The sequence below is a fragment of the Ovis aries genome, chromosome 12 (genome assembly GCF_016772045.2).
Source record: "Ovis aries strain OAR_USU_Benz2616 breed Rambouillet chromosome 12, ARS-UI_Ramb_v3.0, whole genome shotgun sequence".
NCBI classification, from domain to species: domain Eukaryota; kingdom Metazoa; phylum Chordata; class Mammalia; order Artiodactyla; family Bovidae; genus Ovis; species Ovis aries.
The window spans coordinates 20,952,248-20,978,402 of NC_056065.1; the positions used below are offsets into that span (position 1 = coordinate 20,952,248).

The 26,155-nt window shown below is 42.9% G+C and overlaps 2 protein-coding genes across 2 annotated transcripts in view; one reads left to right on the forward strand and one right to left on the reverse strand.

The window, feature by feature from the left end:
* The window catches only part of LOC101121364 (heat shock cognate 71 kDa protein-like), a 35,249-nt gene extending 13,465 nt beyond the window's left edge, over positions 1–21,784 (reverse strand). Inside the window, exons 1-2 of the mRNA XM_060396811.1 lie at positions 21,645–21,784; positions 20,908–21,037 (exon numbers count right to left, since the gene is read on the reverse strand). Coding sequence (XP_060252794.1) covers positions 20,908–21,037; positions 21,645–21,784 — 270 coding nt within the window. The remainder of the gene's footprint in view (positions 1–20,907; positions 21,038–21,644) is intronic.
* A 55-nt stretch (positions 21,785–21,839) lies between these two features.
* RRP15 (ribosomal RNA processing 15 homolog) overlaps positions 21,840–26,155 on the forward strand; it is a 52,215-nt gene continuing 47,899 nt past the window's right edge. The window contains exon 1 of the mRNA XM_012187050.5: positions 21,840–22,001. Within this exon, the coding sequence (XP_012042440.3) occupies positions 21,857–22,001 (145 nt within the window). The 5' untranslated portion in view covers positions 21,840–21,856. The remainder of the gene's footprint in view (positions 22,002–26,155) is intronic.

The following is a 26,155-nucleotide window of genomic DNA, read 5'->3' on the forward strand; positions in this document are numbered from 1 at the left end:
CATCAAGTCGTGTCTGACTCTTTGTGACCCCATGGACTGTGGCATACCAAGTTTATTTCTCCTTCACGTCTCTCAGGATTCATTCAAACTCATGTCTGTCGAGTAGATAATGCCATCCAACCGTCTTATACATCGTTGCCCTCTTCTCCTCCTGCCCTCAGTTTTTGCCAGCATCAGGGTCTTTTCCAGTGGGTAGGCTGTTTGCATCAGATGGCCAAAGTATTAGAGCTTCAGCTTCAGCATCAGTCCTTCCAATAAATATTCAGGGTCTGTGCCTTGTGGATGTATAATTGAGCAGGACCCTCTGGGTTTTCCCAGGACACCTCTCGCCTCTGATCCTCCTCTTTTGCTCCTCTCTGTGGTACCTAGATAACAGTATTTGATATACATTTCCTGAGTTGTTTTGCATATGTGAAAACCTTGGAACCAAACTAAAGATGTTAACTACCTCAGGGCTGTGAGCACACGGCCCCAGGCCTCCTGGAGCCTAAGGCCTGATACTCCTGTGACTCCACACTGCTTTCCCACCATCAGCCAATCAGACAATTGTGCAGGATCTGATCTCTGACCCGGTGACACTCCTGTCTCGTCTGGAGGGTTTTGTTGAAACTCTTGGCCGGGGAAGGTGGGGTGTGTGGAACTCGAGGCTGTTTTTGGCTGGGGGGTGGGAGGGAGCATCCCAGGTGGCACAGTGCTAAAGAATCCACCTGCTAATGCAGGAGATGCAAGAGACATGGGTTCAGGCTCTGGATCTGGAAAATCCCATGGAGTACGAAGTGTCAACCCACTCCAGTATTCTTGCCTAGAGAATCCCAGGGACAGAGGAGCCTGGCAGGTTACAGTCCATGGGGTTGCAAAGAGTGGGACATGACTGAGCACACGCACGTACCCTGATGGCTTTTTAGGGCACAAGCCACCTTATCTCCTTGCGAGGCCCTGCAATAAACCTTTTTCTGCTCCAGACTCCAATGTTTCAGCTTGCTTGGCCTCCCTGCATGTTAGGCATGTGAATTTGCATTAACAAATGGTTAGCAGCACAAGCACTAGACGCCAACAGTCTGCCCCAGTGGGATGACCACAGCCATCTCCAGATACCACCAAAAGGCCCCTTGAGACAAACTTCTGAGGCTGAGAACCACTGGGCCCTAGGTTGTGGCAGGGGCTTGAAGATCACACAAGGAAGTGTAGGAGATCACTGTGACCTGACTTTCACTTTGAAGAAATTACTGTCTGCTGAATCCATGCAGAGAGACCAACTGGAAGGCCATGGTAAGGAGTCCACTCAAGGGCAATGGAGGTTTTGACTAAGGTGGTAGCAGTCAGATGGACAAAAACTGGTAGATTCAAGGGATGTTAGGGAGTAGAATGCAAGTAGTATTAATAATTTTGCCCTGCATCTTTTTTTCTGACCATTTTCACTGTTCTAATGGACTCTACTCAATGCTTGAGGAAGAATCAGCAGAGCAAGTCTTCTTGTTAATACCCGTCTGATTTCAATCGGTTAGATTCTTTCTCTGACTCAGGAGCCCTCCTTGCTTATTGTTATAATTCTTAACTGTGAAACACACTGTTTGCGTTTTCTTTTGAAGTGAAGCCCAGGACATGCATGCCCCTTTTGATTATCTACCTGTCTTTCCTGGAGGCAAGATTACCAGAAGCTTGTCGAAGCAGTTCTCATCTTTCCATTGATCCCCATTTTACAAGGAAACTCAGGGAGAAATCCCAAGTTTAAAGGGAAAAAATAATTACCGTTGGTGAGTCTACCACAGTCTGAGTACTTGCTGAAGTCAACAGAATTGCCTTCTGATTATGTCACAGAAAAATCAACAGTCGTCAGACTATATTTATTACCCTATTTAGTGGATTTCAGTAACAATCTCATTATGACCCCCCTCACACAGTATAAGGTCTTTTCCATTAGTATAAGGAGGAACAAAAGGTCAGAGCTATCCTGCAACGTCCACCCACTAATTAGAGAGAGAGAGACCCTTTACTCGGTAAGGCTGAACATAATTGGGCCATTACCTAATCCCATTATAAAATAAAAAATACACAATTTCATTTTTGTTGGTTTTTCTATCAGTGAGACACAGATCATCAATGGATATTCAAGGCGCAGCAAGACTATTAATGATGGGTTTTCTAAATGTGAGATTCCAGCTCCAGGATGCTATTACTATGCCTCACATTAAAGAAACTGAATGGACAAGTCACCATTTGGGACCTACTTCTGATCCAAAGCCATTGTAAACTAGTCTTACCATGGTGAACCCTGTTCAATGGCAAGTTTAGGAAAAAATACTAACACTGAGAGGAAAACTCTTCAGTAAAGGCACCAAGATTTCCTTAAAGCCAACCATATTCCAGGAGCAATTTAACAGCACTCCTTCCAAAATAATCTGTGGGTAAATATGTGCTGTGCTGTGCTTAGTCGCTCAGTTGTGTCTGACTCTTTGCGACCCCATGTACTGTAGCCCGCCAGGCTCCTCTGTCCTTGAGATTCTCCAGGCAAGAATACTGGAGTGGGTTGCCATGCCCTCCTCCCGGGGATCTTTCCGATCCAGGGTTCAATCCCTGGGTTGGGAAGATCCATGAGTAAATATACATAGAGACAAAGCCATGGTACTTACTTCAACCTAGAGCTGTATAAACACCACTAGATTAGGACCTGGAAACCTGATCTCAAGTCACTAGAGAACCACTAGCTTCATGGAGGCACCTTCTTTGGCGGTGAAGCTAGCTATGAATTCTGCTGCAAGCTCCCACATTCTCCACCCATTCCTCATCTTCTGCGCAAAATCAAGACCTAAGGGCACTGAGTTCAATACTGTTGTTGTTGCCAAATGTTGCCCAGTTTCCATCTTAAAAAACGTAAATTTCAAGTTTTCTATTTGCATATGAATGAGTCTATTGGAAATCACAAAATGAACAAAGTTTGAAATAAAATTAGGAAAGCAAGTAGGCAATGTGCTCCATCTTACCTCAAGAAATGGTGGTGATAATGGCCATTTTTCATTTGTTTGTGACAATGACTAAAATTAGACTTGATCAAAAAAAGGACAAGCCTTCCTTTTTAAAAAAGGAAAGTTATGTCTATTTAATACCACAACAGCTTCTCAAGATTGTTGTTCGGTTGCCAGGTCATCTCCAACTCTTCAACCCCATGAACTGCAGCACACCAGGCTTCCCTGTCCTTCACTATCTCCTGGAATTTGCTCAAATTCTTGCCACTGAGTCAGTGATGCTATCTAACTATCTCATCCTCTGCCACCCTCTTCTCCTTTGGCCTTCAATCTTTCCCAGTATCAAGATCTTTTCCAGTGAGTCGGCTCTTTCAATCAGCGAATGAAAGGATTGGAGCTTCAGCTTTAGCATCAGTCCTTCCAATGAATATTCAGGGTTAATTTTCTTTAGGATTGACTGGTTTGATCTCTCTGCAGTCCAAGAGACTCTCAAGAGTCTTCTCCAGCACTATAGTTTGAAAGCATCAATTCTTTGGTGCTCAGCCTTCTTTATGGTCCAACTCTCACATCCATACATGACTACTGGAAAATCCATAGCTTTGACTATATGGACCTTTGTCAGCAAAGTGATGTATTTGTTTTTTAATACACTGTCTAAGTTTGTCATAGTTTTCCTTCCAAAAAGCAAGTGTCTCTTAATTTCATGGCTGCAGTGATTTTGGAGCTAAAAAGAAAAAAAAAGAAAGAAAAGAAAATCTGTCACTACTTCTTAAGCTGTGTATGTGCTAAGTTGCTTCAGTCGTGTCCTACTTTTTCCTACCCTATGGACTGTAGTCCACCAGGCTCTTCTATCCACAGAATTCTCCAGGCAAAAATACTGGAGTGGGTTGCCATAACCTTCTCCAGGAGATCTTCCCGACCCAGGGCAGAATCTGCATCTCTTGGGCTTCCCTTGTGGCTCAGCTGATAAGGAAACTGCCTGCAATATGGGAGACCTGGGTTCAATCCCTGGGTTGGGAAGATCCCCTGGAGAAGTGAAAGGCTACTCACTCCAGTATTCTGGCCTGGAAACTTCCGTGAACTATAGAGTCCATGGGGTCGCAAAGAGCCGGACAGGACTGAGTGACTTTCACTTTCACTTGTGTCTCCTACTTTGCAGGAGTTTTTTTTTTTTTTTTTTTTTCTGTCTTTTAACCACTAGAACCACATGGGAAGCCCACTCAAAGCAGTGGAGTCCAAAAAACTGGGAAGTTAGTATTTCAGTAGAGCCTGAAAAGGGCAACCTTCTTAGCCGTGGAGAGGCAACTTGGTGCTGAAGAAAGTATACAGAGCTGGGAGTCAGGCCCATGAGTGCTGGACAGTTCCTCTCCCTTCGTGGTCTTGGTCGTAGTCAGTATCAACCCACTCGAGTCTCATGCATCTAAGGTTTCGTCAGGCATTAAAATTCTATGATCGGGGACTTTTTTGGTGGTCCAGTGGTTAGGACTCCATGCTTCCAGTGTCAGGGGCACAGGTTTGATCTCTAGTTAGGGAACTAAGATCACATAGAGCCATGTGGGCAGAAAAAATTTAAAAATTATTAATAGAAAAAGAATTTACAAGATTGCATGCTTCTTTTAATCCTCCATGGCTGTATATGACCATGAGAGGGAAAAGAGAAACTAATCCCCTTGCTGAGGAAGAGGTGATTGGCTTTTGGTGATTTGTCCCCTAATTTCTCTCTTTAGAGAACTCAGTCTCCAGACACTGCATATTGGCATCCTTTTCTGCACAGGCCTGGGATCATTCTGAAAATAGGCATGTTTTTCTCACACCACTAGGCAGCAAGTGTTCAGAACAAGACTGAAAGGCTAGACAAATCTCTCCATTGTCTACACGTCAAGATTCTTGTTATGACCTCTCTGTGAATCAGAGATTCAGGAAACAGAATCCTGGTTTTCTATGACAAAGAAGTCTGACGGCTGAGTGGTGAATTGTGCCACACGCTGAGTCCATATTTTGAACCCAGCGAGTGCTACCAATCCTCATAAATTCAATAAGAAATAAACACTGAAAAGCTCTGTAGGGTAATAGCATCAGTCCTCTGTGCTTAGCATCCCTTCCAGGTACAAAGAGGAAAACATATTCAGTGTTGAAATGACGCAGTGAAATGGCAGAGAATCTGAAGACAAAATCCTTATAATATGACATTTAGTAGAGAAGTAATAAATACAACTATGCTCCAAATTATATTTAAATATAAACACAAATTTTTCTTTATATGTATCCTCTTCAAAACTATTACAGTGAAAATTTATTTTGTTGTAAAAATACAACAAATTCCATTTTGAAAACATAGAAATAGTAAGCAAATCTATGCAAGCTGAGAAGTCACTCCAGCTTTAATTTCTATTTTTTCAAAGCTTTATGCATATATTAATGACTTTGACTTGTTGTGCCAAAAATTTCCATGTTTTTTGCTAAGCATAGGTAAGGTGGATATTATTTTACAGCATTCAAATGCTCTCTCACTCGTGTGTGTGCATGTGTGTATGTGTGTGTGTGTGTGTGTGACATCATGGGGCAAATGAGAAGATTAGGAATAAGAACCACAAAATCCCTGCCTTCAGTGTCATAGCTCTTGGCATTATATGAATATTTGCCTACAGTACTTTATTGTGCAATTTACAAAAGTGGGGCAGGTGGCTTTAAAATAACTAGTTTAAAGACATTATATCTTTGCTGAATGTGGTCATCTTCACGTTCCAGGATGTCTGGCTCTAGGTGAGTGATCACACCATTGTGATTATCCGGGTCGTGAAGATCTTTCTTGTACAGTTCTGTGTATTCTTGCCACCTCTTCTTAATATCTTCTGCTTGTTAGGTCCATACCATTTCTGTCCTTTATCGAACCCATCTTTGCATGAAATGTCCCCTTGGTATCTCTAATTTTCTTGAAGAGATCTCTAGTCTTTCCCATTCTGTTGTTTTCCTCTATTTCTTTGCATTGATCGCTGAGGAAGGCTTTCTTATCTCTCCTTGTTATTCTTTGGAACTCTGCATTCAGATGCTTATATCTTTCCTTTTCTCCTTTGCTTTTCACTTCTCTTCTTTTCACAGCTATTTGTAAGGCCTCTTCAGACAGCCATTTTGCTTTTTTGCATTTCTTTTCCATGGGGATGGTCCTGATCCCTGTCTCCTGTACAATGTCACGAACCTCCGTCCATAGTTCATCAGGCACTCTGTCTATCAGATCTAGTCCCTTAAATCTATTTCTCACTTCCACTGTATAATCATAAGGGATTTGATTTAGGTCATACCTGAATGGTCTAGTGGTTTCCCCTACTTTCTTCAATTTAAGTCTGAATTTGGCAATAAGGAGTTCATGATCTGAGCCACAGTCCACTCCCAGTCTTGTTTTTGCTGACTGTATAGAGCTTCTCCATCTTTGGCTGCAAAGAATATAATCAATCTGATTTGGGTGTTGACCATCTGGTGATGTCCATGTGTAGAGTCTTCTCTTGTGTTGTTGGAAGAGGGTGTTTGCTATGACTAGTGCATTCTCTTGGCAAAACTCTATTAGCCTTTGCCCTGCTTCATTCCGTACTCCAAGGCCAAATTTGCCTGTTACTCCAGGTGTTTCTTGACTTCCTACTTTTGCATTCCAGTCCCCCATAATGAAAAGGACATCTTTTTTGGGTGGCAGTTCTAAAAGGTCTTGTAGGTCTTCTACAACTTCAGCTTCTTCAGCGTTACTGGTTGGGGCATAGGTTTGGATCACTGTGATATTGAATGGTTTGCCTTGGAAACAAACAGAGACGATTCTGTCATTTTTGAGATTACATCCAAGTACTGCATTTCAGACTCTTTTGTTGACCATGATGGCTACTCCATTTCTTCTAAGGGATTCCTGCCCACAGTTGTAGATATAATGGTCATCTGAGTTAAATTCACCCATTCCAGTCCATTTTAGTTCGCTGATTCCTAGAATGTCGACATTCACTCTTGCCATCTCCTGTTTGAAGATCTTTTTTTCATGAACAGTATGAAAAGGCAAAATGAAAGGATACTGAAAGAGAACTCCCCAGGTCTGTAGGTGTCCAATATGCTACAGGAGATCACTGGAGAAATAACTCCAGAATGAAGGGATGGGGCCAAAGCAAAAACAATACCCAGTTGTGGATGTGACTGGTGATAGAAGCAAGGTCTGATGCTGTAAAAAGAGCAATATTGCATAGGAACCTGGAATGTCAGGTCCATGAATCAAGGCAAATTGGAAGTGGTCAAACAGGAGATGGCAAGAGTGAACATCGACATTCTAGGAATCAGATGGACAGGGAGGCCTGGCGTGCTGTGATTCATGGGGTCGCTAAGAGTCAGACACGACTGAGTGACTGAACTGAACCGCGGTCATTACTGAATCAATGGGATGGTGTTAAGGAAATTATAATTACAGATTCAATAAAAATAGAACTTAAATACAAAAGACTATGTACTGTGTACTCAGTTGCTCAGCTGTGTCCAACTCTTTGTGATCCCATGAACTGTAGCCTGCCAGGATCCTCTCTCCATGGGATTTTCCAGGCAAGAATACTAGAAGTGCATTGCCGTTTCCGCCTCCAGGAGATCTTCCCAATCTAGGGATCAAACCCCTGTTGTGTGCTTTGCAGGCAGATTCGTTACCACTGTGCCATCTGGGAAGCCCACATACTACACACTTCTATTTATATGAAATTGTAAAAAAGGCAAAACTAGGGTGTCTAAACAGAGTTCAGCTGTTGTTAGGGCCTGGTGGCCGATTGAGGGGATCTAATACAAAGGAACACGAGAACATTTTAGGGTAGTATCTTAATTATTGTGCTGACATGATTCTATTCAAGCACTCATTAAACTGTACTTTTAAAATTGGTTAGTTTTAGTGCATGTAAATAATACCTTAATAAACATAATTGAGGAGGAAACGGACAAGATTCACCTAAACCTATTTGGGCTTTTGAGGCAAGACCTTAAGTTCTGGAGAGGGGATAAGGGGCAGCATTTACCATACGTGGTAAAAATTTCATGAACGACCTGTTAGAAGCATTAACTGGCATCTTCCTTGCTTATTTCTTGATGGTTGATGGGATTTTGTTCACTCAGTCCCATAAGAATATAGTCTCCACAAGAAGAATGTCCTAAGCTGCTCAGCTGTGTCTGACTGTTTGTGACCCCATGGACTATGCATTCCATAGACTTCTCCAGGCCAGAATACTGGAGTGAGTAGCCTTTCCCTTCGCCAGGGGATCTTCCCAACCCAGGGTTTGAACCCAGCTCTCCCGTATTACAGGCAGATTCTTTACCAGTTGAGCCACAAGGGAAGCCCAAGAATAGTGGAGTGGGTAGCCTGTCCCTTCTCCAGAGGATCTTCCTGGTCCAGGAATCAAATGGGGTCTCCTACATTTCAGACAGATTTTTTACCAACTGAGCTATCAGGGAAGCTCCATTCTTAGCCTTAGCCATAACTTAAGCACTTAGAAGAGCATCTGGCATATAAAAAGTATCCCCCAAATATTTTTTGATTGAATCAAATCAATAAATACATAAGATAATTTCAGATTCCAGTAAGTGCTATAAGGATTCTTTATAAGCAAGATTTTCAATTAAATTTGCCTGAACAAAGAATTTTCTGTATGGTGAGTCCAGATAATAATTTTGAGATATTAATTTATGTTTTTCTCTCCAGACTCCTCCTTCTCTTTATTTTTTAAGAATTATTTATTTGGGCTTCCCTGGTGGCTCAAATGGGAAAGAATCTGCTTGCACTGCAGGAGAATCCAGTTCAATCCCTAGGTCAGAAAGATCCCCTGGAGAAAGAAATGGCAACCCACTCCAGTATTCTTACCTGGAGAATCCCATGGATGGAGGAGCCTGGTGCACTGCAGTCCATGGGGTACCAAAGACTGGGACATGACTGAGCAACTAACACTTTCATTTAAATTTTCAGTTAAGTTTGGCTGAACAAAGTATTTTCTGTATCGTGAGTCCAGATAATTTTGAGTCATTAATTTGTGTTCTTCTTTCTAGACTCTTCCCTTCTTTTTATTTTTTAAAAATTATTTATTAATTTACTTTAGGGGCATCGTGTGACATTCTGGATCTTAGTCCCCAGTCAGGGATGGAACTCGAACCCCCTGCAGTGTAAGCTCAGAGTTGTAAACATTGGACCGCCAGGAAGTCCCATCCTCTCCTCTTTTTAGTTGCAAACAGGTATCTAGTCCTTTGTATTTTACTGACTCTGAGACTTACAGCATGATAGGCAAGTTGCTGGGAAGAGAGGGGAATACCTTTCAGTGACGAAGGAGAGAAGAGAAATATCCTGTGGACTGGAAACTGGGAGTTACCCTAAGGTAGCAACAAGGGAATGCCGTGACTGTATGAGAAAGTATCACCCTCAAGCCAGCAGACCACTCTTCCCAGGTGAGATGGCCCCTGGCCTAGATTGCTACAGGATTTCATAGTTGCTCAGTGAGCCCATGTCTACCAAAAACAAGACTCTTGAGCTGTATCTGAGTTTTGCTCCTTTCACTAGCTGGTGATCGGATGAGCTCCATCATGACTGTGTCTCCCTGTTTCCCCTAGTTACCCCCTGAGACCTCTAGATCATCCATTTTCACCCAGACACTTGTCACGTGCTGCTTGGAAAATCTCTGATCTGATGCACTCTCTCTTCTGCCATCCTCTCAAAACCTCCTCCTGTGCCTTACATCAACCAAATCCTGCCGTCAGCAAATTTCCTATGTCTCAACTTCTTCCCTCAGGATTCCTTGTACATCCTCTTCATCTGAAATTTGACTCACCTCAGAAATCTCTCATAGGGAGTCTGCTTTTATTTTTTTTTTTTCCCCTGTCACACCTAAAGTGGCCAAAGTATTTTTCCTGCTCCTCTTTGCCAAACCCACTTCTCCTTTTTAAAACCATGTCTTCCTGGGACTTCTCTGCTGGTACAGTGGGTAAGGATCTGCCTGCAAAGGTAGGGGACACAAGTTCAATCCCTGATCTGGAGATATTCCACATGCCCTGGAGCACTCAAAGGCCATGTGCTGCGAATACCGAAGCCTGCCTGCCTATGACCCCGGGTTCCAGCACAAGAGAAGCCACCGCAGTGAGAAGCCCTCGAACCGCAACTAGAGGAAGCAACGAAGACCCAGTGCAACCAAAAATAAATGATAAACATTGAGAACCACACTGTCCTGAAACATTTGCTCCCGTTCACCTTGCTTTGTCATCCTTCAGTCTCAGCACATCATTCATCATGGATTTTAGCACCTCTTATCATCATTGGTGACTTCTGCAGCTGCATAGACTCATGGCTCTCACCCTCACTGAACATCAGAATGAACTGAAATGCTTCTTGAAAACACCAGGGCTGGTGCCCTCTCCCCAGAGGTGTGGGTTTAGTAATCCTGGAATAGGACTTATCTCTCAGGAGAAAGAGGATCTCCCACCTCAGTCCACTCCTATCTGCCCCACCAAAGGCTGTAGTGCACCAGTCTTCCAGTCCAGTTCAGTTCAGTTCAGTTCAGTTGCTCAGTCGCGTCCAACTCTTTGAGACCCCCTGGGCTGCAGCACGCCAGGCTTCCCTGTCCATCACCAACTCCTGGAGTTTACCCAAACTCATGTCCATCGAGTCAGTGATGCCATCCAACCATCTCACCCTCTGTCATCCCCTTCTCCTCCTGCCTTCAATCTTTCCCGGCATCAGGGTCTTTTCAAATGAGTCAATTCTTCACATCAGGTGGTCAAAGTATTGGAGTTTCATCTTCAACATCAGTCCTTCCAATGAACACCCAGGACTGATCTCCTTTACGGTGGACTGGTTGGATCTCCTTGCAGTCTAAGGGATTCTCAAGAGTCTTCTCCAACACCACAGTTCAAAAGCATCAATTCTTTGGCACTCAGCTTTCTTTATAGTCCAACTCTCACATCCATATGTGACTACTGGAAAAACTGTAGCTTTGACTATTGTTGGCAAAGTAATGTCTCTGCTTTTTAATATGCTGTCTAGGTGGTGTGTAAAGAACAGGGAGCTGATTTTCTTTCCAGTGCCTGATGGAAGTAGGCACTGCTTCGAGGACTGCCAATGGTGTCAAAGACTACGTGAGGAGCTGCCTTCTGTCCCCCACTCTGCCAGGCGGTGCTCTGGTTGCCTCATCAGGATAGTGCATCAGAGCCCAGGAGACAGCAGCACCTCCACTCCCATCTGGCAGCAAGGAGGTGGGACAAGGCACAGGGAGGTGGGGGGAGGGCAGGTCTAGTGTCCGGAGGGCCCAGCAGCCACAGAGCTTGTGGCTGATGTCAGCAGTGCTCAACAGGGAGCTGAGCTGACATCTCCATTTAGAAACAACTAAGCAACAGGAATGAGTTCTACTTTTGCTGGGATGAGATCAGAGGACTCAGCAGGAAGCAGCACACATGCCTAGTTGACCCTATGTTACACCTCGACAGGGGCACGTTCAGCTAAATACAGAAGATTAAACAGGATTCAGTCTTATAATATTCCAAATATTCAATCGGGTCTGGAGTCTTATAATAGGACACCTTAACTGTCCAAAATACAAGTTTTAAAAATTATTCATTATAATAACAACCAAGAACATTTACACTTTGAGTGAGAAAAGCAATCAATAGACTTTGAGATGATGATGACTCAGGTCTTAGAAGTACGACAAAGATTTTAAGAATAGTCATCAGGATTTTCCTTGCAGTCCAGCATTTAAGATTCTGCACTTGCAATGCAGGGGGCGCAGGTTCAATCCCTGGTCGGGAAACTAAAGTGCCACAGGCTGCACAGCATGGCCAAAAGTAAATAAACAAAATAAATTTTAAAAATAAGTAAAAACAGCCATCATAAAATGTCTCAACAGTAACTATGAATTTTTTGAAACAATGAAAAAAATAGAAAATCTTGAGAAATAATTATGTTATTTTTTAAAAGGAAAAATGGAAATTATAAAAGTGAAAACCATTGGGTTGGCCAAAAAGGTCATTTGGGTTTTTAAAAACTGTTACAGAAAAACCCAAATGAACCTTTTGACCAATCCAATACAATAGTCAAAATAAAAAGCAGGCTGGGTTCGTTCAATAGTAGAGTAGATACAGTGGAAGACAGAAGAAAAGAGACTATATTGATATCAGGCAAGGTGTACTTCAGAGCAAAGAAAATCACTAGAGACAGACATTACATAATGATACAAGGATTAATCCACCAGGAAGACATTAACAATCCTAAATTTGTGTATATCAAGTAACAGAGACTCAAAATACCTGAAGCAATAATTGCTAGAGCTAAAATCTTGATTCTGGGTATGTCACAGATTATTGTTGAGCCGCTATATCCTTATTTGTCAGAGGGTGAGATGGCTGGATGGCATCACTGACACAATTGGCATGAACCTGGACAAACTGCTGCAGCTGGTGAGGGACAGGGAGGCCTGGCGTGCTGCAGTTCGTGGGTTGCAAAGAGTTGGACACGCCTGAGCAACTGAACAACAGCAGCAGACCTTATTTGTAAAATGGGGTTATTAAACACCTATCACATTGCCTGGTACAAGGGCTTAGTAAATAGAGCACTGGAAATCTTAGCTTCCCATGGCCATGTGAGAAGCCTTACAAAATGGTTCAGATCACCTGACCTGTTTTATTCAAAGGAAGTCTCTCGCACCATAAAGCACCTCAGGATTCAGGATTCAGCTCAGAGAACTCAGGGCTGTTCCAGCCAACGGCTGCATGGGCTCTGCAAAGTTGGGTTTCATGGCCGAGAAAAGAGAGCACTCTTCACATCCCAAAGGAGAAACAGGTGCCCAGCTGGCTGTTGGTAGCAAAGCCTCTGGTTATGTCAGTGTAGACTTCAAAGACCACCATATCTGCCCAATAGGCCAGCAGGAGAGCCTCAGTCTGCAAACAGGAAGGATGACAGATGGCCAATGCTGGCCAGACTCAGGGCAGACTCCTGGTACAGCCTTCCCTACCCAGTGCCCTCAGGGAGTCGGCAAGTCTCAGCAAGTGCTGGGAACCCCAGGGAAAAGGCAGTGGTGATGGGGTGAGGGCTGTGGTCTGTATGTGGCTGAGTCTTCCTGTACCTCGGCATTGGTTCTCCTCTGTGGAAGTGACACGATCCCTCCCTCTCAGCCTGAATGAGATGACGAAAATATTCCCCTGCGTGGCATTTCCACCATCTGTATGAGATGGATGAGATCAGAATAGAGATTTCTACTTTGAAAATACCCTATGAACACAGTCTTGTTCCCATCTATCCTGACCTCACATTTAACAAAGATGATGCTTGCTTCCTTTTTGAAACACTTTCCTCCTTTGCTTTCTTAATTTGCAAATTCGTTCTACTTTCTGGCTATTCATTTTCATGCGTTGACTCCACATCTCCCAGTACTGGAGTTCCTGCCACCTGAGCTGTAGCCTCCATTTTTCTCTTCCTCCTGGAAAAGCTCCACCATCCCAGGATGTTAAAACCCACCAACAGGAGGTCTTTTGTTACCAAATTTTAGACCTCATATCTCTAACCCTGGCCTCTCTCTTGAGATTCAACTACTTAGTCAACATTTTGACTTAGCTGTCAAGATCTTAAACCTGAAAAGTCCAAGTAGAAACAATTGACTTTTCCCATAAAGCTGTTCTTCCCAGCCTTCCACTTATCAGCAAATGACACCATCATCCACTTACCTATTAAACAGAAAAATCTAGGCCTAATTTCTAATTTGTTGTCCCTCACTTCCTATATCCAAACCATCAACAGCTGTTTCCATATCTAAAATATACCCTTACTATGTCAGTTGTCATTTATCTCTACCGCAGTCTGAATGACCATTATTTCTCACATAGAATTTTAGAGTTGCCTCCTAACTGGCCTGTGCACTGGCATTCTGATCCCCGCATTTCCCAAAGGAACTTAAAGCATCTTTGAGAAGTGAGTTCTGATCCTGTTATTGCCCTGTTTAAAACAGTACCATGGCTCCCCACTTCTCGTGACATAAAGTCGAATGTCTTTGCCATGACCTATAAGGATAAATTTCATCTGGCCTCTTCTTAACCATCTTATCTCAGCATGCCCTACATCTCCCCTGCTCACTCTGCTTTTGTTCCTCAAAAGAACTTGCTTTCTCCTGAAAAGTTTTCCCCAGATTGCCACGTGACTGGCTCAGTCACACCATTCACATCCCAGCTCAAATGTCATCCCCTGGAGTTGCTCTGACCTCTGTCTAAGGTACTCCACTCCAGCCATCACCCTATCACCAAATCAGTCTCTATTACATGACCCTGTTTTACTATCTTCCTGGCACTATTATCTGTAGCTATTTATTTATTTTTTTTTATTTACTTATTTGTTGATGTCTCCCTCACGCAGAATGTAAGCGTCAATAAGAATAAGGACCTTTTGGCTTGCTTTTTTAGGAATCCCTGGTGCCTCAAACAGAACCTGGTACATAGTAGCGAAGTCACTAGGTTGTGTCTGACTTTTTTTGACCCTGTGGACTGTAGCCTACCAGGCTCCTCTGTCCGTGAGATTCTCCAGGCAAGAATACTGAAGTGGGTTGCCATTTCCTTCTCCAGGGGATCTTCCCGACCCAGGGATCGAACCCGGGTCTCCTGCATTGGAGTCAGACGCTTTAACCTCTGAGCCACCAGGGAATAGTAAGCATTCATTAAATATTTGATGAATAAATGAATGAACGGATGTCATGTCTGGGAAGGCCAGAGCCTGGGACCTTACCACTGGACAAACAATCACTTGTCTTGGATGATGAAGCCATTCAATTTCAGAAGGGTGAAATAAGAAGGCCAAGCTCTTAAGGCCTCTTTCATCTGTATCTATGGTCTGTTAAGGATGCAGAGATTGAGTTCCGCTGTCACCACGGAAAGGAAGCAGCAGTTCCTTGTATAATGTTCAGGATGCACTTTATACTCGCACCAGTGAGAGCCTGAAAGCCTAGAAGGATCAAGGAAGCCCACTTTTATCGTGTGGTTGCTTGATCATTCAGAAATCCAGGGCAAATCTTGTCGTGGCTGATGAATACTGCCTAAGAGACTGTTAGCTCCCACAGGGAGGTGAGTATTTAATGGAAAGGCTTTATGCAAGGTGGAATATGTCTTCTTGATGCATGATAGTGGCCATCTTACTAATGCGGGCTCTGAGACCAGGAGTCCAAGAGTAATTTGTTCAAATGAAATAATGCCTGTTAGTCTTGCCAGTACTCCCCTGCTTTGTTGTTTAACACCAACCAAATGATATAATCTGTCCCTTTCTTGTTTACAGGGGTGTTTCTAAAGAGGCAATCTAACAATGCCTCAGTCTGATTACAAATAATGAAGCCACTGCTTGGGTCTCAATTCTATCACTGGCGGAAGTCCAGTGGTAGAGGAGAAGAAAGACGGAGGGAAAGCTATCCTCCTAAGACGTTCCAAAGGATTCAGAGGCATGTGTCCATTTTAAAATAATTTCTTTCATGCATTGAACGCATTGGCCAGTGGATTCTATACCACTGAGCCACCAGGGACACCCTGACATGTGTCCTTAAAATAAAGATGATAAGATTCAGAAACAGCCATAAGAACAGGAGTTTGGAATATGTGGGCTTTGTGGGGAGTTACATTTTTTCTTTAGAAAGCAAAGTTACCTGGTTTGGAGGAAATGGTGTTCTAGTTAGCTGCTCCTTAGTGGATTTCAAAAGCCTTAAGGTGACTCACATGAAAGATCATTACAAGTAATTTCTTCTGTCCTTAGTGACAATCTCCAGAGGCATCTAAATTCCATGAGTCCTCTTTTCCCACAAAGGAAGACTCCTTTGCTGTGTTCAGAGTCTTTCTACACAGAAGAATTTATGCTCATCTTTATATTCTTTCTACTTTGCTATACTCTAAAAAACACCCAGAGTTCAGAACCCAAAATTATTATTATTGCTATTAATGTTAGATTACTGCCATCAAATAACTTTGGAAAAGTTATCAAGTAACTTTGCATACCAGTATTGAATCATAGATTTTGGATGAAGGGGGCATGGTTTGGGAAAACAAAGAGTTCCTAGAAGTATATTCTACAATAGCATAGAAATGTAACTTGAAAAAATTTTCAAAGTTTATTTAGTCCAGCTCCCTTATTTTTAGCATGAGGAAATTGAAACACATTTACCTCTTTGAAAGTAAAGCAACTTGACCAAGGTCATGTAGTGTATCCAGTGCAATGCTTTTTGGATGCAAAGAACAGAAAACTTGACTTATTACAAACTGACCTAAATAATGATTCCATTTATCTCACTTCCTTTTAAGAAAGGATAGATACAGGGTGAGAGTAAGTGGCTCAGTGGTAAAGAATTCACCTGCCAATGCAGGAGATGTGGGTTTGATCTCTAGGTAGAGAAGACCCCCTGAAGAAGGAAATGGCAACCCACTCCAGTATTGTTGCCTGGGAAACCCATGGACAGAGGACCCTGGTGGGCTACCATCCACGGGGTCACAAAAGAATTGGATACGACTTAGTGACTAAACAACAGCAATAGCAAAATTAGTTTTCTTGGGCTGTCGTAGCAAAATACCACAGACTCAGTGGTTTAAATAACACATACTTATATTCTCACAGTTAGATGGTTGGATGGCATCACGGACTCAATGGACATGAGCTGGAGTAAGCTCTGGGAGTTGGTGATGGACAGGGAAGCCAGGCATGCTGCAGCCCATGGGGTCAAGAAGAGCTGGACACGACTGAGCAACTGAACTGAACTGAGCTGAGCTGAACTGAAGAGGCTTTGAGGTGCCAGCAGGGGTGGTTTCTTCTGAAGCCAGTCTCTTTGGCTTGTAAGTGGCCACCTTCTCTGTATACACATCACTGCTGTCTTCTCCTCTTCTTTTAAGGACACCAGTCCTATTGGGTTGAGGCCCACTCATTCATTGTTGTTCAGCTATTATGTCATGTCTGACTCTTTTGGTACCAAACATTGGCTGCAGCATGCCAGGCTTGTCTGTTCTTTGCTATCTCCTGGAGTTTGCTCAAAGAGGCCCACTCATAGGCCCTGATTTAAATTTAATAATTTCTTTGAAGGCTCTGTCTCTAAATATAGCCACATTGGCAGTTACAGTTTCAACTTATGAAATTTGAGAACCCAATTCTATCCATAATGGTATTCACAGCTGGGTCTGGTATTTTCTATTTAGCTCAGTTCAGTTTAGTTTAGTCGCTCAGTCGTGTCTGACTCTTTGTGACCCCATGAATCACAGCACTCCAGGCCTCCCTGTCCATCACCAACTCCCGGAGTTCACTCAAACTCACATCCATCGAGTCGGTGATGCCATCCAGCTATCCCATCCTCTATTGTCCCCTTCTCCTCCTGCCCTCAATCCCTCCCAAGCATCAGAGTCTTTCCCAATGAGTCAACTCTTCGCAGGAGGTGGCCAAAGTATTGGAGTTTCAGCTTCAACATCAGTCCCTCCAACGAACACCCAGGACTGATCTCCTTTAGGATGGACTGGTTGGATCTCCTTGCAGTCCAAGGGACTCTCAAGAGTCTTCTCCAACACCACAGTTCAAAAGCATCAATTTTTTGACACTCAGCTTTCTTTATAGTCCAACTGTCACATCCATACATGACTACTGGAGAAACCATAGCCTTGACTAGATGGACCTTTGTTGGCAAAGTAATGTCTCTGCTTTTCAGTATGCTATCTAGTTTGGTCATAACTTTCCTTCCAAGGAGTAAGAGTCTTTTAATTTTATGGCTGCAGTCACCATCTGCAGTGATTTTGGAGCCCACCAAAATAAAGTCTGACACTTGTTTCCACTGTTTCCCCATCTATTTCCCACGAAGTGATGGGACCAGATGCCATGATCTTCGTTTTCTGAATGTTGAGCTTTAAGCCAACTTTTCCACTCTCCTCTTTCACTCTCATCAAGAGGCTTTTTAGTTCCTCTTCATTTTCTGCCATAAAGGCGATGTCATCTGCATATCTGAGGTTATTGATATTTCTCCCAGCAATCTTGATTCCAGCTTGTGATTCTTCCAGCCAAGTGTTTCTCATGATGTACTCTGCATAGAAGTTAGATAAGCAGGGTGACAATATACAGCCTTGATGTACTCCTTTTCCTATTTGGAACCAGTGTGCTGTGCCATGTCCAGTTCTAACTGTTGCTTCCTGACCTGCATACCGGTTTCTCAAGAGACAGGTCGGGTATTCACTCCATTTATTTAACAGAGAGAGGCCTATTCGGACTGTCTAGTCTTGTGTGAATTTGGAGAAAACACTTTTTAAGAAATTGGTGCATTTAGTCTAGGTTATCAAATTTGTGGGCATAGCGTTGTTCACTGTATTCTTTCATTATCCTTTTTACATTCATAGTACCTAGTGATGCCCTCTCTTTTGCTTCTGATATTAGTAATTCTTGAACTTCTGTTTTTCTTAGCCCGACTAGAGACTTATCCAAAGAAGCAGCTTTCGGTTTCGTCAATTTTCTTTTTTTGAGATGCTTGTTTCAACCTATTGATTCCTGCTGTAATGCTTATTATCTCTTTTCTTCTATTTTGATTTAATTTGCTTTTCTCTTTCTAGTTTCCAAAGGTGGCAACTTAGATGATTGATTTTAGAGCTTTCTTCTTGTATATGCTTATAAAGGTATGCATTTGATGCTATAAATTTTCTTCTAAGCACTACTTTTTTCTGTAGCCCACAAATTTTGATAAGCTGTTTTTCATTTAGTTCAAAATATTTTAATTTTTCTCTCAAGATTTCTTCTTTAGTTCATATGTTATTTAGAAGCTTGCTGTTTAATCTTTACATGTTTTTGGATTTTTCATGTATCTTTCTGCCATTGATTTCTAGTTTAATTCCTTTGTGATCCAGGAACAGACGTGGCGTTATTTCTATTTCTTTAAGTCTATTAAGGCTTCCCTGGTGGCTCAGATAGTGAAAAATCCGCCTGCAATGTGGGAGACCTGGGTTCGATCCTTGTGTTGGAAAGACCCCCTGGAGGAGGGCACGGCAATCCACTCCATATTCTTGCCTGGAGAATCCCTATGGACAGAGGAGCCTGGCAGGCTACAGTGACAGTGTGATCTATCATGGTGAATGTTCCATGTGATCTTGAGAAGAATTATGCTACTGTTGGACGGAGTCCATATATAGCAATTACATCCTTTTGGTTGATGGTGCTCTGAATTCAACTGTGTTCTTCCTGAATATCTGCCCCCTGAATCTCTCCATTTCTGATGGAGGTGTGTTGACATCTCCAGCTACGATTGGTGAATTCATCCACTTCTCTTTGCAATTCTAACGGCTTTTGTCTTACATAGTCTGACAATTGGTGTTAGGTAAATACACTTAACAGTTGTTATGTCTTCTTAGAGAATTATCCTTTTGTGATAACGCCCTTTTTTATCCTTGATAACTTTTCTTGCTTTGAATTCTGCTGGTGTGAAATTAATACAGCTACTCCTGCTTTCTTTTGATGTGACTTTTCAGTCTCTAGTGTCTTTCAAACAGCAGGTTTTTAACTTTGCTGAGGTCTAATTTTTCAATTTGTTCCCTTGTGGATCATGTTTTTGGTGCTGTACCAAAGACTTTGCCTAACTCAAGGGCACAATGGATTTCTCCTCTGGTTTCTTTTTCAAAATTTATAGTTGTATGTTTACTACTCCATTTTGAGTCAATTTTTTATGTGTTGTGCAAGGTATGGATTGAAGTGCATCTTTCGCATCTGGATATCCAATTGTTCCAACAACACTAGTTGGAAATACTGTCCTTTCTCTGTTGATTTGACTTTGCACTTCTGTCAAAAATCAATTTTCTATATATATGTGTGTGTATGTATTTATTTTCTGACTTTCTACTTTGTTCTGTTGATCTGTTTGTCTACTTGATGGTAATACTACACTGTATTGGTAGCTGTAGTTTTATAATGCTTTGAAATTATATAATGCTAACTCGAACTTTGTTCTTTTTGCATTTATTTTTTTGAATAAATTTCTAGGTTTTTTGAATTTTCATAAGGGTTTTATAATCAGTTTGTCAATTTCCACAAAAAGTCTGTTGGAATTTTGATTGAAATTTCACTGAATGGGAAGAAGTGATAATAATGTTGCATCTTCTGATCCATGAACAGGGTGTGAAAATGTTAGTCAGTCCTGTGAGAGGACTCTTTTGCAACACCATGAACTGTATTCCCACCAGGATCCTCTGTTTGTGGGATTCCCCAGGCAAGAACACGGGAATGGGTTTCCATTTCCTACTCCAGGCAATCTTCCTGACCCAAGGATCCAACTGGAGTCTCTTTCGTCTCCTGCATTGGCAGGCAGATGGTTTATCACTGCCACCTGGGAAGCCCTCTTAATACCTCCCACTCTTCCAAAAACGAATAAGCTTTAGTGGAACTTTTAACAGTGCTGTAGTCTGGCAGGGACAGTAGTTGGGTACTGATAACATTTCCATCACAACATCCATTCTAACTTTGCATCAGTCAAGGCCAATCAGGAGATGGATACCACTCAGGAATTTGATTATAAATTTTAATATAAGTTTCAGCCCAGTGGCTCAGACAGTAAAGAATCCGCCTGCAATGTAGGAGACCTGGATTCAATCCCAGGGTTGGGAAGATCCCGTGGATTCCACAGAGGATCGGAATAACTAGGGACTGTGCTAGTAAGTGAAGAGAACTTTAAAAAATATAGTAATAGCAGTTAAAAGAAGCAGAGAGATACAGCACCCAAAGAAAAAGTGTGCTCTCTCCCCCTTTAGAAATTTTGAGTATTAACAAAACAAGAAATGCTCTTCCAAGAAAATGCTAAGCTTACAGAAAGCCTTTAGACTATGCCCGGCCTATGGAACACGATGTAAGAATATGCTACACTATCCCTTCGACTTACTAACTTTGTGAATGGTATTTGTCATTCATTCATTTATCGCTTCTAGAAATGTATGTCCCAGTTCCTACCTTGGGCCAGGTCCCGTTGCTGGCCTTGGGGTAGGATGGTGAATGAAATATGGTCCTTACTGAGAAGGAGCCGCAAGTCAGGGAAAAGGAATAGCGGCGGATTGTGGTAGCAGTTTTAGGGAAAGCGGGGCTGGGAAAACAGGTGACAAAGGCTGAGCTCAGGCAGAAGCCAGCCTCAGGAGGGAGGCAGGGGCATCTTGCCAAGGGCAGAGCTGTTCCAGCCTCGGTCTACACCGCGCGGGCGGGCGCCGCAAGCCGGCCGAGCGGAGCTAGGTCCGAGGCAGGAGGATGGGGCTGGAGTCCTTCACACCCAGGACCCCGGGGGGAAAATCCAGATTCTTGTCGGTGTGCAGTTGGAAGCCACTCAGGGGTTAATCACAGCGAGATTTATCTGATCCGTTTTAAGACAGATCTGGCGTGTTATGCATCTTTGCTGGTGGTGATCCGGGCAGAAGGGAGGACACTCTCATACTCTTAATTATCAACCCACCATGCGATTTTCCTCCCTTCCTATCTTCTAACGCATTTAGTGGGCACGTTCGGGACATTCGTCGAACCCCGTAAATCAACAAGAAATAAGGCGGCAGATACGGAATCGGCCACCGGGAGGAAATGAAAGCGGACTGGGTCGGGTTGGGGTCAGAGTGGGGCGGCGGGCCAGGACCAGGGCAAGCTGGCGGACTCAGCGGAGAACTTACACTCACTGATTTTTTTTTTTTTCTATTATTATTTTTTACTGGAGCCGGTAGCTCGCGAAGACAACCAGCAAGTCCTCTTCCCCCGCATTCTGAAGCTCCAGCCAGAGAACTCCCACTAGATGGCCCCACCTCGGAATCTTGTTCCACCGGAACTTTGTTTTACTGTAACCTTGTTTCATCGGAACTAGATGCCGAAGTTCCCTGTGTTACTGCCGGACACAAATGTAACGGGACGCTTCCGGTTAGGAATCATGGCCGCGGCCGTTGGCGACTCACGTGTGAGTACGGGGAAAAAGCTGAAAAATTCACTAAGGAAGAAGAAGAGGATGAAAATGGTAGTCCCGTCTGTAGCATCGGAGCTGGAAGATAAGGACAAAGACGCTTCCGATAATGAAGGTAACTTACTTGGGCTGAGCTTTGGCTGCTCAGAGAAAAGGCCGGGTAGAGTTTGCGGGAAGCAAGAGGTGCGAGAGAATTTCTCGCTGGCAGCCCCAGTTTCATCTCCCCAGGACGGCGAAGGGGCGAGTTTGGCTCGGTGTGAGGTTTGAGAAAGTGATGTTCAGGGGAAGGAAGGTCGCTGTTGCGTGTTAAAGCTTCCAAGTTCTTTTATTAGACATTTTCATTGTCACTGTAATTAACTAAGATGAATCTGTTGCTTTTTTTCCTTAATAGCAGCAGCAGCAAAAAAAAAAAAAAAAGAGGCTTACAGTAGCAAGGGGCGAAAGGAAGGGCGATATCTAAAATTACAAGAGTGAGTTGGGTCTCCTAGGGAGCAAGGAGGAAAAGTCTGAGAGAGGCTCATAAGGAACAAGGAGGGAAAAGCGGAGAGAGGAAGACGGCTGGTACACTTGAATTTTCTTGTGCAGTAGGTGCGTGCGTGTGTTGGGGAATTAGGGATGAGATACTAGTGAGGACACCGTAGGTGGTTAAAGTAGAATAAATAAAAGCGGTTGATAAAGATGTCTTCCAGAGACGTTTATACCGAAAGGAAGGGAATGTATTTTGAGGCTTTCAGCTGTGGTGTGTGCATGCGGTACTCTTTACTCCTTCTTGGCACTGGCTTCTCGGGTTACAAGGGATCGCAGAGGACCCCTGACCTTCTCCTGCTCAGAGATTGGTCCTTAATATATTAAGAGGTGGTTACAAAGGTAGTTCTCATGATCCTGGTCCAGTTAACAATAAGGATGGAGACAGAGAATTCCATATCCTGTAGAACGCAGTCAAAGCATTGCTTCCTCTGTCTTATACATAAACCTCATGCTGTATGATTATTTTTATTTTAACGTGTCTTTCTCCTTACGGATGCAAGTCTTTCAAGTGCTGGAACGTCTTCTTTATCTTTATTCTCATGGGGCCTCCCTTATATATATTTCGGTACTAAGTAAGTTTTCTTGCTGAATAAATAAATAAGGAATCATTTCATCAGGGCCTTAGTTTTCTCAGTCTGGGGGTGGAGAGCACAGTTTTCTCAGACATAGGGAAAGCACGCACAGTGGCATGTAGTCTCCTGAAACACATGGCTAGTTAGGTTGAAATGAATTGTTGGCTGTGGCTCTAGCTGTTCAGAGGTGTTATTGAGACTAGGAACAGGGTAAAGCCAGATTGTAAAGGGCCCTGTGTGCCATATGAAGAAGATTGGATTCTCTATTAGTAGGCAATATGGAGCTCTTGAGACATTTTAAGCAAGAGAATGCCACTTTGTAAGTATCACTGCTAACTGTATGGTGACTGCCAAAGAGTGCCAGAACAGTTAGGCAAAGTTGCAAAGCTCTGTTAGGGATTGCACTAGAAAAGTACAGTGAAGACAGAGAGGAGGTCCCCACTTGAAATGTTTTTCAGAAGGAAAGCATTCAATTTTCTAGACAACCAACTTCCAAATAAATTTGTAGCACCATAAATTTTGGGTATATTCCTGTTAGAGGAATTAGGTAGTAATAATAATAGTTTAGGTACTGTATCACTTTAATTCTCATAATAATAGGTACTGTATCACTTTAATTCTCATAACAATCCTGTAAGACAGGGTTATTTTTAATATTATCCTCATTTTACTTGTAAGAAAATGAGATGTAGAGAGTTTATACCTTGCTCCCGCAGTGCATAAGCTGATAGGTTGATAGAGGACACAACCAGTATTGGAGCTTGCTCTGTAGCTTTTTCTCTGACCTCTAACGGGGGTCGGAAAAACGGTTGATGAACCAGGAGGACAGAAATGATCAAACAAAACAAAACTTTCTGGAAAGTAAAAGAGCAGGGCCACAGAATCTTAAGCAAGAATTGGTTATGAACACACCATGGTATTGAGACAGGTTTTTGTTCCACTCCCTAAGGTTCCATCACTTTATGGGAAATAGATGAGGAAACAGTGGAAACAGTGTCAGACTTTGTTTTTTTAGGCTCCAAAATCACTGCAGATGGTGATTGCAGCCATGAAATTAAAAGACGCTTACTCCTTGGAAGGAAAATTATGACCAACCTAGACAGCATAGTAAAAAGCAGAGACATTACTTTGCCAACAAAGGTCCGTCTAGTCAAGGCTATGGTTTTCCTAGTGGTCATGTATGGATGTGAGGGTTGGACTGTGAAGAAAGCTGAGCACCGAAGAATTGATGCTTTTGAACTGTGGTGTTGGAAAAGACTCTTGAGAGTCCCTTGGACTGCAAGAAGATCCAACCAGTCCATTCTAAAGGAGATCAACCCTGGGTGTTCTTTGGAAGGACTGATGCTAAAGCTGAGACTCCAGTACTTTGGCCACCTCATGCGAAGAGTTGACTCATTGGGAAAGACTCTGATGCTGGGAGGGATTGGGGGCAGGAGGAGAAGGGGACAATAGAGGATAAGATGGCTGGATGGCATCACCGACTCGATGGACGTGAGTTTGAGTGAACTCTGGGAATTGGTAATGGACAGGGAGGCCTGGCGTGCTGCAGTTCATGGGGTTGCAAAGAGTCAGACACGACTGAGCGACTGAACTGAACTGAACTGAAGGTTCGATCACTAAGGGGTGTTTTTGTGGTCAGATTTTATAGCACTCTTTCCGCTGTTGATAACTGTAGTCTTCCTTCCCTTCCTCTCTTCTCCCATCCTTTCCTTTCTTTTCTCCTAAAATCTGTGTATTATCTCCAGAAATAAATGATCACTCTTTTCTCAGTTGTGTGAGAGGCATCTATGTTTGTACTGCCTTTCAGAGGGACTTTGGGCTTCTTAGGAGGGAACTTGCCTCAGTTCCCTCATCCATAAGATGGATGTGGTAATAGTGTCTCCTCAAGATTGTTGTGAAGATTCAGTGGGCTGATGTATGTAAAGCATTTAATTTAATGGTTGGCACATGGCAACCATAAAATAAATACCATACCTTTGAGTCACAGTGGTAAAGAATCCACCTGCCAGTGCAGGAGACGTGGGTTCGATCCCTGGGTTGGGAAGATCCCCTGGAGAAGAAAATGACAACCTACTCCAGTATTCTTACTTGGGAAATCCCATGGACAGAGGAGCCTGGTGGGCTACAGTCCATAGGTTCGCAAAGAGTCAGGCACTATTTAGCGACTAGATAACAGCCTACTCATAAATATGTGGTGTCATGATCGTGACATCTTTTCTGATCTAACATAACCGCTAGTCCCATCTCTCGGCCACCCAATAAGCCTTCCAGCCTTTGATAACAGCCATGTTTATAAGCTGGAGCTTTCTCCAGAAAAGAGGTTAGAATTTCCTCAGGTAACCCTACAAGGGAGCTGATGGCCTCTCTGTTTTCCAGATGAGGAGACAGAGGCTTGGAGATACTGTGTTCCATTTTAGTAGAAAGCCTCTCAGTGGAAAACTGTTCAATCCATAGATGCCAGATGTTATCTCTTAATTCTGTCCTTCTTACTCCGTAATTAGCCATTCAGTCATGTTTTCGTGGTAAAATTAGGCATTAATAGTGGTTCTATTTAGTGATAGTGATTTTGACAATGATGGATTGTCTCTGCCTCGTTGTTCTGTGGATAGCATGCACCTGATATTTGCCAGGCTGAATTCATGATTTCATCTTCAAAACAGAATCCAGTGAATAAGGAGGATGGCCCGTGTCACTGTGCACTGGTGATCTGCATGTGGCCTGACGGCTGTTTACTCCTCCGGGCACACATCTTGCTGCCCCCCTGGCTTGCTGGTGACATGGTGTCTGAACTCCTCATCTCTTGAACGCGTTTGCTCTCCTCCCTCCTCGCCATGCTTATGCTGGCCCACTAGCTACTCTTTTTTTTCCCTTCACTTTCTCTTGACCAGCTTCTCTAGAGTTCTATTTAGTTGTCTCCCTCTGCCTTTTCTTTCAGGATTTAGAATGTGTCTCTTCAATAAAGACAAATAATAAAAGGCCTTTTATTTAATAAATTCAGTAATGTAGGCCCTTTGGATGGAGATGTTTTCCTTTGGTTTAACTCAGAATTTTTTATTTAATATAAAGAAATGGATTTTTTTTTCCTCTTGTGAAATCAGATATTTCTGGAAAAGTGATAAAAACAGCTTTCTCTTTTTTTAAAATTTATTTTTGTTTATTAATTTGGCTG